At 37.5% G+C, this 15896-nt stretch overlaps 1 protein-coding gene across 1 annotated transcript in view; it reads left to right on the top strand.

The window, feature by feature from the left end:
* The first annotated feature begins 1143 nt into the window (after window positions 1–1143).
* Window positions 1144–15896, top strand: part of fat3b (FAT atypical cadherin 3b) — a 107445-nt gene continuing 92692 nt past the window's right edge. Inside the window, exons 1-3 of the mRNA XM_028467252.1 lie at window positions 1144–4062; window positions 4138–4272; window positions 5181–5382. Coding sequence (XP_028323053.1) covers window positions 1144–4062; window positions 4138–4272; window positions 5181–5382 — 3256 coding nt within the window. The remainder of the gene's footprint in view (window positions 4063–4137; window positions 4273–5180; window positions 5383–15896) is intronic.

The raw sequence follows: 15896 nt of genomic DNA, 5'->3' as shown, positions 1-15896 counted from the left end.
ACACCGGCTAACCTGTAGTACCTATTTTCCACCGGTTGGTGGCCTATTTACAGAAGAGCAGTCCCTGAACTAGGCCATCTCTGGTAACAAACATCCATCAAACAAATAAACGGGCTACCCTTGAGGTTCACAACTAACAAACAACTATCATGAACGCATCACACATCAGCTCGCATGGGCCCGGCGAAAACATTTGCGGGATGTAGCAGAACGTATTGTCACCTGTACACTCAGTGGTCAGGACCGGATATTTGTGAAGTGTTGGTTTTACTCAGTAGTATGTCACCTGGTGGTGGCAGAAGTTGCTTGCAAATCTCACTACGTATTTATTTATTTTTTACCAGCTGTCCGTGACCCACCCAGTACACTTTTGGGTCCCGACCCACCAGTTGAGAATTGCTGATTTACAATGTTTGAATAGAAAATATTAAAGAGTCCCTAAACCCGAAAAAACACTTTTTCCCATCCTGAAAACAAATGTATTTACGCACAAAGTTGTTGATTGGTTCTTGTCCAACTCTTGACATTTAGTCAATTTAATTCAATTTTGTATATTTTGTTGTAAAAGTGTAACAGTGACTGACCTCTATGGGTTAAAACCCAATTATTACAATGGAATTTTGCTATTGGCTGTGATAATGGTTTTGTAGTGGTTTTTATGGCTTCTTACATCCCGAACCACCACTGTTGGCTCCGCCCCCAGCTATAAAAACTATCACCTGTTGACTTTGCAACATGTGGCGAGTTGGTTGGATTGAGAGAAGTATAGTGAGTATTGAGTCGGTAGTTTGCATTCCATAGATTTATCTTTGGAGGTTTTAAAGTATATACTGGGCGTGTCTTAACTGCTCCAGGAGCCCCGCCCATAATCAAGGCATTTTTTGAATTTCCAGCTAAGACGCACATCAGCCAAAACCTCAGGGTTTAGTTCCACTTAACGTCGCTCATAATCCTTTTTCTAAAGCACCAGGACGATTGAAATGCATGTCAGGATAATGTGCCTCAAATCTTTTCAATTTCCATGAGTTATTTACTGAACGTGAATTCTTTCTTTTGTTATTCTCTTCAAATGTAGGCTGACAGAGGGATGAAGAAAAAATGAAGCCTGATCAGCAGAGGAAAATGCTCCCTCTACACGTCACTATGATTCCTTTCCAGATTTTTTTTTACTTCTTCTTCTGTTCTGCCTCAACCTATGCTCAGTTTTTGTCAGGACCAAGAGCAGGACAAGGCTTATTGCTCTTTACCCAACCTGCTTACAATGCCTCCATCTTTGAGAACTCCGCTGCGCGAACGTACGTAAAAAGCACCGTCAAAATGGGTGTCACTCTTGGTCCGTCCCGATCTTTGGACATTAAGTTTTCCATTCACTCTGGAGACAGTGAAGACATCTTCCAAGTTGAGGAATTTGTGATGGGAGATTTTTGTTTTCTCAGAATATGCACAAACGGAGGCAGCGGTGCTACACTAAACCGGGAGGTGCAAGACAATTATACTTTGATTGTTAAGGCATCGGCTCAAGGGGGCCTTGAGGCTTTAGTCCCGGTTTACATCAAGGTTTTGGATACCAATGACCTACGACCTCTATTTTCCCCAACTTCTTATTCATTTGTAGTTTCAGAGACCGCCCCACTGGGTGCCAGTATTGGACGTGTGACAGCTACTGATGCTGATGTGGGATCAAATGGGGAATTCTATTACTTTTTCAAGAACAAAACCCAACTCTTTGCTATTCACCCAACCAGCGGCGTCATCACCCTAACAGGTCGACCCAAGATGGAAAAACAAGATCGGTTTGAGCTGGAGGTACAGGTAGTCGACAGAGGGATGAAACTTTATGGTGACAATGGTATTAGCAGCACGGCAAGGCTATTTATTAAAGTGGAGCAAATAAATGAATTTGCGCCAGTTCTCACAGCAGTTGCCGTTGTTCCGTCATGGGAGGACAATGCCCCATTCTACGTCATGGTGACAGTGGAGGACAACGATGATGGTGATGCTGGAGAAATAGACTGGGTGTCCATCATTGAGGGCGACATCTATGAACAGTTTGTGATCGATCGATCTCCTGTTGGACATGAATATATAGCAAAAGCATCAGAGTTGGTAAACTGGGATACTTTCCCATATGGTTGTAATTTGACATTCCAGGCTAAAGACAGAGGTGTACCTCCGAAGTATTCCAACACCCAAGTTGTTCAGCTGTTGGTATCAAAGCCAGAACCAGTCTTGGCAATTTTTGAGAACAATGTTTATGTCGTGAAGTTGAGTGAAATGGCTCCTCCAGGCACGATTGTGGAGGTGGTGAAACTCTTGCCAGCTCCTCCGAGTGTCAATTACACTTTCAACAGTTTCTCAGATCCAATGTGCTTTGATATAAATCCATTTACTGGTGTTATTACGACCACAAGGCAGCTGACAAAGATGTCACAGGATTTCATAGCAATGGAGGTTCTTGAAATCATCAGCCAGCAGCGAACAATGATTCAAATTACCATAGAGGATGCTAATGACAACTCTCCCCTATTTAGCAAATCATCATATGATATTTCAGTCAATGAGAGCATTCCTATTGGGTCTGTCGTTCTTGTTGTGTCTGCTGCAGATGCAGATAAAGGAGAAAATGGATATTTAACTCACACCATTAGATATGAAGACAGTCTTCCTTTTTCCATAGATCAAGATTCAGGAGAGATAAGAATCATTAAAGATCTGGACTTTGAGTCTTCTAATGATATCTATACTTTTTCTGTCCGCGCTTCTGACTGGGGCTCACCCTACAGTAGAGAGGCTGAAGTAAATATCACGATTCGAGTGATTAATATCAATGACAACCCCCCTCTCTTTGAGAAGGTTTCCTGCAGAGGGATGATAAACCGTGACGTACCTGTAAATCAGACTATTATTACTCTGTCAGCTGTAGACGTAGATGAGCTACAGTTAGTTCGGTACGAAATTCTTTCTGGGAATGAATTAGATTTTTTCAAGCTAAATCCCGACTCAGGTGCTTTGTCATTGAAAAAATCATTAGCAGTGGATAGTTTAAAAGGCGGAGTATTTAATCTGAAAGTGGTTGCAACTGATGGGGAGTTTTATTCTGACCCTACTTATGTGAATGTGTCAGTTGTGAGGGGAAAGATGCAGTCCACAGGGTTTACCTGTAAGGAGACGAGGGTAGCCCAGCTGATAGCAGAAAATATGCTTTCAAAAGCTTCTGCCATGGCTCATTTCAGACCAGACGAGAGCTACGTTGACCTGTTCTCTGCTAACAAACAGCCTCCACAGTTCGAGGCTTTGCCTACGAGTATTCTTGTAAGAGAGGACCTTGCTATTGGTGCCAGTGTGTTTCAGGTGCGAGCAAGAGACGGGGACTCTGGATTCAACGGCTTTGTTCTCTTTTCCATTGCTGACGGTAATAAAGAAAGCAGCTTTAATATCAACATGGAAGATGGTTTGATAACTGTACTGCAGCCACTTGATCGCGAGCGATTGGATCGTTACTTTCTAAATATCACCATTTATGACCAAGGCATTCCTCAGATGTCAAACTGGAGATTGCTGACTCTGATAATTGAAGATGCAAATGACAACGATCCACAGTTTTATCAGGACAGCTACTCCGCCATTGTTTTGGAAAACGCAGCCGTTGGCTCGGAGGTCATTGCAATCACCGCTTTCGACAGGGACATGGGTCTAAATGGACAGATCTTCTATATCATGCCAAACAATATCCCCCCGTTTGGTATTGACAGAGAAACTGGAAGTGTGTTTGTTGCAAGCCATTTGGACAGAGAAGCATTCCCAATCTACACTCTGAACGTCGAAGTGAGAGACAAGGCAGAAAGAGGCACCCGGAGGTCATCAGTGACAACATTAACTATAATAGTGGAAGACGTCAATGATTGTCCTCCGGCTTTCATTCCCAGCAGCTACAGTGCTAGAGTACCAGAGGACCTTCCACCTGGAGCTGTGATAACCTGGGTACAAGCTCAGGATCCAGACATTGGACCTGGTGGGCAGGTTCAATTCTTCTTAGTTAATGACTTTGGTGGCACTTTTGAGGTATTATCAATACACATTCTTACCTTTTGTTATATGATGTAATTCATGGGATTCTTCATGTAATGCTGTGTCTAGATTGATCCTTCAAGTGGAATATTGAGAATCAGGAGGGAACTGGACTTTGAGAGTCAACAGTTTTTCAATCTAACACTCCTGGCCGAGGACAGAGGAGTACCAAGCCTTGAAAGCCAGACGTTTCTAGAAGTGGAGGTACGATACACTCATGCAATCAGCATGGTTTAAAGCTGTGACCCCCGCTAATTTTTAATTAGATACAATCACAATGTACGTAGATAAATGAACCAAACATATTTTACTCCAAAAAGAAAGGCCCTTGAAAGTTTGTTTTCATCTGCAACCTAATCACTAGATTTGCTGACATTATTGCATATTGCATTGTGGGATGTGGAGTTTCAGAGACAGAGGCATAGAAAAGTTTTTATTTCATTCTGATTTTACGGGGGGGAAACTGGGAACAAACAAGAACAAAAAGGGTGTCAGAGAATCACTGTCCTCCTTGTCAGGTGAAAAGAAACCCCAAAAAATCATGATAAGAATGAAGTAAAAAATACTTGTATGCATCCGTTTTCTGGTCTCCACATCCCACAATGCAATGCGCGAAAATGTCAACAAATTGAGTGTTTAGGATGGGAATGAAAACTTTCTCTTTTTTTTTCCTTTCTTTTTGGAGTACATTCATTGATCTATGAGGCATACACTATGATTTGATCTAATAGAAATCATACCGGGGGTAGCAGCTTTTAAGATGATCAATTATCATGTTGAATTTCAACAATTAGATAATTTATTTGGTGTTTTGTTGGCAGGATTTTGAGATAATAAATATTGTTACACTGTCTCTGTTGTAAGTAATCAGACATAAGAACTATAACCCAGCAATGAGCCAGAAATAAAAAAAAACATTTTCTCCAAATAAGTAAAATGACACAAAACAAAAGAGAGAGAAAAAAAGACAATGACCTTTAATCCGGCTCAATTTGGTCACATTCGTTATCAGATGTTTAATCAGCTTTTGTTAATAAGCAGCTGCTAATGGAGATAACACATTGCAAATACACAACTGTGGCTCTACAGGTAAACTATTATGTGCTTTTCAGGTGGTGGATGTCAATGAGAATTTATATGCACCCTACTTCCCCGACTTTGCTTTGAGAGGCTTGGTGAAGGAGAATTCTCGTGCGGGAACAAGTGTCCTGACAGTCAGCGCTATGGATGATGACAAGGGCCGAGACGGCGTGATCAGGTACTCTGTCCAAGGAGGCAGCGGACTGGGCACTTTTACCATCGACGAAGAAACAGGTGGGACATAAGATCAATTTCAAAGCCTACATATGTAAACTTAAAATTTAGTGTAGAGCAGTGCAGTGCTCTGAATGTTAACAGCTAGTTAAATCCCCTAATTGTCACACAGTATTTAGAAATCCTTCCCTCTCATGTGATTTTGCTCATTTATTATGCACATGCTTAATTATCACTTAAGCTTCTTCATTCCCTTTTGGGCTCTGTCATTATATGGTTACGCTTTTTAGGTGATAGACAGAAAATCAAGCAAGCAAGTACTGGTATGTGCTGTGTTTTATAAATGCTTAAATGTGTATACTGTAATAAGGGACTAGAAGTAACAAGGGTGTGAAGCAGGGTTGGGGTCAATTACATTTTTCAATTACAATTACGTCTGCAATTATCTGTGTTCAATTGCAACTCAATTATGATTAAAGTGACTTGCATTTTTTTCCCAATTCCAATTAAAATCACAATTATAATTTTTCCCCTGAAAGTCAATTAAAATTATTATTTTCTCAATCACTAAAGTTCAATTACATTTGATCACAATTACTGAGCCCTTTTATATATATATATATATATATATATATATATATATAATTCTATCATTTGCACCAAACAACACAAAGACCGAGATAATTACAGAAAAAGTTGCCATAGACATATTTACAAATCTTATACACTATAATACAGTAAGAGAGAGAGAGAGAGTGTGTGTGTGTGTGTGTGTGTGTGTGCGATATTATAAAATTTCTAATAATGTTATTGTGCTATTAGAGGGTGGGGGAGGAGACAATAACAAGTTAATAAGGAACAAACTACATACACATACAAAATAGATCTAATAAAATTGAGAGAAGGGGGGGCAAAGAAAAAAAGACAGAAATTAAATTTAAAATTATTATTATTAGTAGTAGTAGTAGTAATAATGATCATCATCATCATAACAATAATAATAATAAAAACTTTAACGAAGGGAGATAAATGATAGTTTCATTTACTGAGCCTTTAATAAATAACCCCACATAACGTAACCTTCCTCTTGTGTTAGCTTTCTGTTAGCATCTCTTATGATAACAGGTCAGTTTGACCCATGTCTTAAATCAGCTGTAAAATACACAAAAAAATATCATCTATCACCTAATTTCTTTCTCATCTGTTGATTACCTTGTTAGGCTTCCTAATCAATGAAAATATTGGTATTCATATTTTTGAGCTCGGCGTCTGTGTTGTCAGTATTTAAATTGATTTTAAAAATGCTTTAAAAAAAAAGTGTTAACTACATACTGTATGTTTAAGACTTAAAGCTGTATCATGGTTCCCCAGGTTTGTGTTTTAATTCAATATCTATCATCTACTTTATTTCCTATCAATTGGTTACCTTGTTAGGCTTCCTATTCAATGAAAATATAGGTTTTCATATTTGCGGTGTTGGCATCTGAGCCTTTTTTGTTTAGATTTTTTTTTTTTTTTTTTGAATGACAAAATGTGGGAAAGCTTGATATGAAACATATTTTAATAATTGTTAACTACATACAGTATGTGTAGAATGGTACATGGAACTGTAACATGTTAGTCCAGTTTTGCGTTAAATAATAATTGACAATTTTTATAGTAATTTCCATGACAATTACAATTACAAAGTGAATTATCTGAACTAAAATAAATTTAAATTATGATTATAACAGCGGTAGCTTTTTAAAATTACAATTAAAATTATAATTACATCATATTTTAATTAACTAGTGTAGTTACCGTAGGTAAGTATGTATTGATATAGAAAAGTGGGAGGGTAAGTAGCTTTTTTATAGATGGCCAAATGAGGTTGTGTTTGATAGTGGGATGTCATCACTGTAGAGATAGGACGGATGACATCATCACTGTGGAGGTAGGACTGATGACATCATCACTGTAGAGCTAGGACTGATGACATCATCACTGATTTCATTGACTCAGGAGGTGGGGTGTGGGGGTGGGGCGTCCATATACGTAAATTCCGACATTGTACACCCTTGAACCAAGCAGCAGCAGCCGTGTTGAAACTCTCAGGTCAGTCTGATCCTGATCCACAGAGATATTTGAGGAACACTCAGACACACAGACAGACACAGATTCCTTGTTTTTAAAGAGAGATTATCAATTACGTGATTACAATTATAATTGACCCCAACCCTAGTGTGAAGTACAGTCATGAGGCCTAATGTGGGAACTGTTGATACGTCATCACTGTAATGAGGGCAACGTAGCAGCTACACTTGTTAAGCCTCAGGCTGCTTCGTACAACTGGTTCAGTGTTGGAACAGATAACATTGATCAGGGCTATCCTTCACAGCAGCATCAGCCTTACTAAGTAGAATCCTGGCACCTTTTTAAGAAGGTCTGCTATAGTATTTTAACCCCTTCTGGCCAAATTAGCTGTCAATACTTATTATTAAAGGGTTATTGTTAATAGAACAGTAACAGACAGACTGGAAAACCGAGTTTCCCTTAAGGTGTCCCTCTCCATGGTGCTGAACCATCCCAGCCTTAAAATGTAGAAGCTGGACTTCATTTGATCCTTGTCTCGCCCCCTTTTGTGATTTTCTTTAGTGAGACAGATTTAATGAACCTATGATGGCTGCTGCCATCCCGACCACGGCTGTGAATACTGTGAGAATTGTGCAAATTAAGTCTCAAGGTCAAGTCATGAGTTAGTTTTAGAGGAGATGGTACTTTATGAGAGTGTTCCGTTAGCGAGCAGACTACTTATTTTATGGTTCAGTAATATCATATGCAGTAGAGTTTTTTTTACACTTATACTGTGAACACAAACTAAAGTTTAAAGCTGTATCCACAAAGCTGCACAGCGGCACTGCTTTTGGCTGTGTGCTATTGTCCCCCTGTACTTAAGTCAGTCACTACGCGCCTCCATCCCAGTAATGCACTGTGGGTGGAGCAGCCCTGAAATGTGGGTGTTCCCATTCAAATCTGGCTTTACGCGCATTCTCCGGTGTGCGTAAGTCCTTTTCCTCTTACGCACTTCTAATGCCAGACGGGAGAATAGACCTCTTCGTGATTAGAATTGACTATTGCAGCACGTCCATTTAATATTTCAATGCTAATTTATATATATTTTGCCTTTGTTTGCCACTTTTTTGATTTGATTACTCTGGGTAAAGTCAACCACATGAAGTAGATGAGTCAGCGATAGAAAGCAGTGACTAAGTTAGATAAATGCCCAATTAATTCTTCATTATCTTTCAGTCAGTTACATGTTTAAAGCCCTTTGTTTAAAAAACATGTGGGAAAAGTGCTTTTGATATCTCCTTCTAACCCAAGTATGGATATCTTTTAGCACAGTAGGGGCCACAAAAATTACAAAATTGTGATCCGAGGGCCACATGATCATTATTCATGTCAACATTTAGAATAATGACCAATCTGAGCATTGATGCAGAAAAAAAACAAAGGGTTTTGTCTGGTTTTGTTGCTGTTGTGTGTGTTTTCTGAGTCATTTTGTGTATTTTTGCTGCCAATTAGTGATTTTGGAGTCATTTATGTGAACTTTTGAAATCGTTTTGTGTATTTGTGGTGTCATTTTGTGTATATTCTGTGGTGTTTTTGAATATTCTTCAGTTATTTTGTGCATATTTTTAGCGTTGTATGTTTTTGGAGTACGTCTGTGTGTTTTTGTTGTCATTTTGTGCATTTGTCTTTGATTTTGTGCATTATTTTGAGTCATTTTGCATATTTTTGCTATTGTTTTTTGTAGTTTTCTGTCATTTTGTGTGTTTTTGGAGTCATTTTGCGCATTTGTACTTTGGGGGCTGCACAATACTACCTTGACCTTTATGTTGCTCCTGGGCTGCCAGATGTTTGTTTCAGTCTATATATACACGTATCTAATTAATACCAACATGTAAAATCTAAAATACAGACTACCACAATGCAGCAACCCAGTCTGACTGAACTCACCTGTTAGAGCTTAAGTTAGGCTGGGATGACGTCTTTGAAAATAATTTAATGAAGAAATCGTTGGAATCTGACAACAATGTAGTGTTAATAAGCATGCAACCATGCGGCGATAGCTACAGGCTTTATGGTAACAGGGTTTAGAATCATTTCTGTGCCATTTGTGAATGGAATAATTTACACTGCATCATGTTTGACCTTTCACGTTACCTTTTGCTGCTCTGGTTCCCTACTGTACATGACTTGCACTGGGGGCCAGTATTGATTGTTAGCTCGACTAATTAGAATTGACTGTAGAGGAAAATAGATAGAGACGCAGAGACAGAATGAATGTTAAAATGTATGCTACTCTTCAACTTTCTTAATAGTTCTTTAGAATAGCACATCAGCCTAGATACATAGATAAACTAAAGATGGAGGATTGAGCCATCCAATAGAACATGTGTCAAACTCATGGCCCGGGGACCAAATCTGACCTTTTGACGCATCCAATCTGGCCCGCAGGCGAAAAAAAAAAAATTACAGAGAAAACATGAATCATTGTGTAAATGAAACTCAACACTCATGTTGCTGAAATCAGGGGTTCTCAACTGGTCTCACCCTGGGACCCACATTTTTCCACGGCCACGGTTGAAAACACACATTCTCTTTTTTAAAAACATAAATCTATTTATTTTCCTGTGCAACATGCATTTCACAGTGTGCCTGTCAAAATAAAAGTTTTTTTTCAAAATATAAGACAAGTCCAACATGAGAGACTTTAATTATTTATTAATTTTTGACCTGCTGTTCGCGAACCACTCAGTACAAGTCTGCGACCCACTTTTGGGTCCCGACCCACCAGTTGAGAATTACTGGCTTAAATCACATGATTGCAGTAATTTTTTAATGTTAAACTGTTGAAAAAACTCAAAATTCTTACAAAACCTTCAATTTTCCTCAAATTATGACATTATATTTCTCTTAATTAAGTAGTAATTGGTCACAAAATCAAGGAAATTTAAAGTAAAGTTCCTGTTGGGACTGATATCTGTCATTTAATGCTTGGATATTGTCGGTTTCTTACATATTTTGTATTTTATGTATATTTAGAAGTGCAAACTAGGGCACAATAATGTTGAAATTGCTTGTTTTCGCGCTTAGATGGTCTGTGCAGTCGTTATTATTAGTTTCACTATAGTAATAAGACCAGCCATGGGTTACGGATGTGAAAATGCAGATTTTTTTTTTTTAAACATGAACTTTTATTTTCAACTCCTTGTTCAGAATAAAAAAGGCAAAGAGAGTGAGTTAAAGTGAAGCGACAAAAGCAGGATGTGAGGAAATCTGAAGTATATTAAAAACAAGTGTCAGAAGAAGAGGCTGCCTCTTATCCCTCAGAATAATTTACTCTGTGTAAAGAACTGTTTGGTGAAGTTTTTCAAAATTTGAAAGTTTATTACTTAAGATGGGAACTCACGTTTAAAAAAACTTAGCAACTTTAATGCAATTTATTTCCTTTTGTCAATTGTCAAGTTCTGTCCTGATCGTTGCATTTTAAAGAGGTGTGTCTCTGCTCTGCCTCTGTTTGTCCAGACAGAACAATTAAGAAAAGCAAAAATAATTCCATTTTTATTCAGCGTGGCTAAAGCTTTGCCTCTTTTACTCCCACCTGCATTTGAAAATATCCAATTCAGATGATTTCTGACTGGCCTTTGTTGCTTCTAAGTAATTGTCCATTCATTTGACATTCATATTGTTTGAGGTGAACCACATGCATGAGGGTGGACAATATAGCTGAATAATTAGGATCATCTCTTGACGTTATATCTACCTTTCCTGCTCAGATGAAAATTAGTATTCGTGTCATTGTTTTTGCGAAGAAAGCAAGCCCGGCAATTTCTCATGGGACAGCAGTAATAATGCACTACTCCAATGTCAGGAGCCTCGGTAGCTTAAAAGGATTGGTCACAGTCAGAAAAAAAAACAGCTTTTAAGTTATGGATCAAAATTAAGGATTTATTAAAAAGTAATGGACTATTTTTTCAGTTGCTCCAAGCAAACAGCGAGTTATGTGAACTTCCAAAAGTGAAAGTATAACGTGACCCTTCTTTTTTTCTTGTTCTTCTGTGTTTACTTGTTGACGTCTGTTATTTATGGTGAGAATGGATGCTGTCAAATAAGATTTAGATTGAATTTGCTGAATAGTGTCTGTCAGTCTTAAAGTTCAAAGCGATGTGGAAAGCTATCTCTCTTTTCCTCATCTCTCTGTTTGGAGAGTTGACAGAGATGAAATGGGGTTTGAAAAGGACGTGGACAAGGACAACAGGACAAGGGAGCGTTTCAGTAGTAAACTATTTTACCATGCATTACTCTGGCCTGGGGTTGCTGCTGCGTCAGAATCATACACTAACTTAATGGTGATAGCTTCAGTTTTAGGAGTTGTTTGTATTGTTTCTTGAAGATGACAAAATGTATCACAAAATGTGAAACATTTACAACAAAACTCAAAATATTATGCGTGCCTTTTTAAATACTTCCTTAAAGCAACATTTGTACACGTACGTGGAGTTTAATACCATCACTTGTTAGTTAAAAAACTAGAAACTTCTCTGATTTGTTGTTGTAGTTGTTTTTATTTTAATTTTTTTTACCTCTGCCTCTTTCTTATTTGTCATCTCTTTTAACTATTTTATGAAATTACTTGGGTGCATTAGTCTCTAAAGCTTTATTATCATTTTTGACTTTTGTCAATCACGTTTAACTTTTTCACTTCCAATATGATACCGATATTGCCGCCTTGCGTATCGGCCGATACAATATTGATCCGATGCAATATCAGCACGAATCATACATACTTTTATCACCTATTTTGTAGTGTGGAATGTTAGAAAAGGCTTGATCAAGTGATGTTACTCAAATAGAGAACAATAGTCAGTAACAGCAGGTTACTTTGTTGGAGTGTGAACCACAGTCACCTATAGATACAGTAGAAGTGCTGGAGCGGAAAATTTTATCGGAAAGCTTATATTGGTGATTATAGATGCAGTCTGATAAAATCCGATATTCGTTTTCTGGCTGATATCGGACCGATATCCGATATCAATATCGGATGGGGACACCTCTAATCACATTAGCACATTTCTATGATGCACTTTGGTCTACAATTGAATTTGTAAGAAAGGTGCTATATAGATACAGTTTGATTGATTGACTTAAAATCTTCTTTAATGAAAATACTGAAGAATTTGCATGTTCTCGTTGTGTGTTTTAGGTTTTTTTTTTTTTTTCATTGACTACAATTTTTTAATGATAAAACCTAGACGATGACTATCCATCCATCCATTTTGTGACCGGCTTGCTCCTTTTTTCACGGTAGACTATCACTAATAAATAAAAAATACATGTGAATGAAAACTATATAAAAATATATTGATATTTTTGTTAACTGTCAAAACCAAAACTACAATTTTGTCCAATCAGAACTCATGTGATCACATCAATTATTAAAATCATCCAATACCAGGTTGATAAATAGTAATGGAATCTTTAAAAATTAAAAAAAAAAGGAAGAAAAAAAAATATAAGTACACTTCTGCATAACACTGTATCCTGATTAATATTAAAGAAAACAAAAAAAGAAAGAAATATAGATCAACTTACATCAAATAAGAACTTTATTAACCTTATTTTTTTAAGTCTGTGACAGAAAAGATTTAAAGTGCATTAATTTGCCTGAAATTATTATTATTATTATTTTATACAGTAGCTATAAACATTTTCAGTATCAGAATCAGTTTTATTTGCCAAGTACAGTTTAAAAACAATAAGGAATTTATCTTGGTGGATGGTGCGAAGAACAAAAAACAAACAACCCAGAAACACTGTAATAATGCTAATAATTATTATTATATTGTAAAAAACCGACGACGTCTATGGCTGTCAAATGTAAACAGAGCAGACTTGGACGAAGAAAAAACTAAATATACACGGATTTGCAGGGACCATTTTATCAGTGGTAAGCACTTTCATCAGTATTTTCATCTGACGGCGCAAAAAACTTGACATTTGCAAAATACTAAGCCTTTGTTCCGATTATCATTTTCGAGGGAAACCTGCTACACTGTATGATGAATTCTCGCCAGACTGGGCACCAACTCAAAACCTTGAACATGACAAAGTAAAGGAAAGCTCAGAGTCACTTGATCAAAGTTATAAACATGTCGAGAGAGAGAATAAAAGACGAAAACTTACTGCAGAGGAGTCAAAAACATAACAACCTTAGACATCCCAGAGTTAGGTGCAACTGGGCTGTTATAGTTATTATTTTACTTGATTATTATATTAAAAATACAAGTTATTAAAGTTGTGGCTTTGCTTGTTTTTATTTACTTTTTATTATTATTATTATTATTATTATTATTATTATTATTATTATTATTATTATTATTATTATTATTATTTATGTTTTTGCAATTGTGGAGTGAGAAGGCATCTGTGAGGAGGCAGAACCATGTAAATTCATCAGATTTGGTTTCTTTCTAATTTATGCAGCCAGTGATACAGTGTTGGAAACAGTAATAAATAAAGACAGCGACACAGAAGAAGTGAAAAGAAAAATTGCACAAGTGTGTTGTGCATTAACGAATCTTTCAGATTCTATTGATACATTTTGATGAGGCTAGAAAAATTGCTTCCTATAAATTTGTATTTTTCTGTTTTGCATGTTATTGAGCAAGGAATAATAAAAAAACTGTACACACAATAATTTGTGAAGTTATTTGAGCTGTTCTGCATAAGGAGACATGCATATTCAACAAATCATGATATTTCAAAGTCATATTATTTAGTACTGTTTGCTGTGTTTATGGCATCGAGAGTGGTGAAATATGTCGATAAAGTGAACACATAGTAGACACGGTGTTAGCACATGCCATTTTGTTTGTTTGTATATCCTCCAGTATGGTATTGTGTGGTTACGCAAGCAGTTTTGGTCACGTGGTTGAAAACAATCTATTTGAGAAGGGCTGGTGTAAAGCTAATTCAGCCATTTTCTTCTAAATACATTAAATATGTCATAAATGTATTCCTTAAAAAATGTAAAAACTCATTCAACCATTTAGAATGTATTTGTGGAGCTAGGTTTCACAAACTGTGTTTCAAATTTCTGTGTTCAGGATTAAATCATAAATCATAGCCGCGTTACGTAACGGAGCCATTCATTAGCATAAACCCGACCCTTCTGCTGAAGCACATCAAACTTTCACGGCCTCCAGCGGGCACAATTCGCCCCCTAGCCAAAAACAAACCACATATTCGGACATGGGGGAATAAAATGCGTCCGCTGGTTCCACATTTCCAATAAAATTAGCACATTTTTTGCACCACGATTTAGTTTTTTGCCTCTAGGGGGCGCAGTTCTGACTCTACCCGGAAGGGATGCACATATTCGGACTCGGGCGGAGAAGACGTTTCCGTTGACATTTTTTGATTTTTCATAAGTTTTTTGGTCTTTCACACTGCTCTCTCCCATACGGTTAGGGTTAATACACAAAGGCGGCGCCCTTCCTGCGTGTGGGCGTGGTTCCAGCCCCCCCTAACTGACACACCCCCAGCGTTTATGAGCAGAGAGAAGTGCTTGTTTTTCCATGATTTTGAGACCTAATTTGTCAGATCAAATCTATCACAAAAACAGCTTCTACCACCTAAAGAACATCTCCAGAGTGAAAGCTTTAATGACTCAGAAAGATCAGGAGAAACTGGTCCATGCTTTTATCTCCAGCAGACTGGACTATTGTAATGGTCTTCTGACAGGAATCCCCCAAAAGAGCATCAAACAGCTACAGCTGGTTCAGAACGCTGCAGCTCGGGTTTTAACCAGAACAAAGAGGTTAGAACACATTACTCCAGTTTTAAAGTCTTTACACTGGCTCCCAGTCAGCCTCAGAATAGACTTTAAAGTTCTGCAGCGGGTGTATAAATGTGTGAATGGTTTTGGTCCTGAATACATCAGTGAGATGTTAGTCGGGTATGAAGGCAAGGCAAGGCAAGGCAAGGCAAGGCAAGGCAAGGCAAGGCAAGGCAAGGCAAGGCAAGGCAAGGCAAATTTAAATGTTCTTATTGATTTTAAGCTGTTGAATGTTTTATCATGTAAAGCACATTGAGTTGTCTTGTGTATGAAATGCGCTATACAAATACATTTGCCTTGCCTTGCCTATACTTAGCAATTTTTTTAGTCTTTCAAATTTGGCTCAGTGGTCAATGACACATGTTTCTGTGGTGTGACAAACTCATAACACAAATTTATTTCTGCTTTACACAGACTTTAAAGTCTTTCTCTATGGAAGGTTTCGCAACCTTTTTCCCATATGTCTCACTCCAATGTGCTTGTGCATGCATTACTGAACATGCTTCCCATAATAATATCTGAAAATAAAAGTAAAAAGGTTAATCTGGGAGTCAGACTGTCTGAAAACCTAATTATTACAGGTTTATGGTCAATAGTGCATTTTAGCAATCAAATTGGAATCCAAAATCTTGGTTAATATTCTAATTGTATTTCAATCACATTTTAAGGCAGATGAAATTAGCACATTTGA

This window comes from Gouania willdenowi, chromosome 14 (assembly GCF_900634775.1).
Source record: "Gouania willdenowi chromosome 14, fGouWil2.1, whole genome shotgun sequence".
Taxonomy (NCBI): domain Eukaryota; kingdom Metazoa; phylum Chordata; class Actinopteri; order Blenniiformes; family Gobiesocidae; genus Gouania; species Gouania willdenowi.
This window is presented reverse-complemented; position numbering and strand designations above follow the sequence as displayed.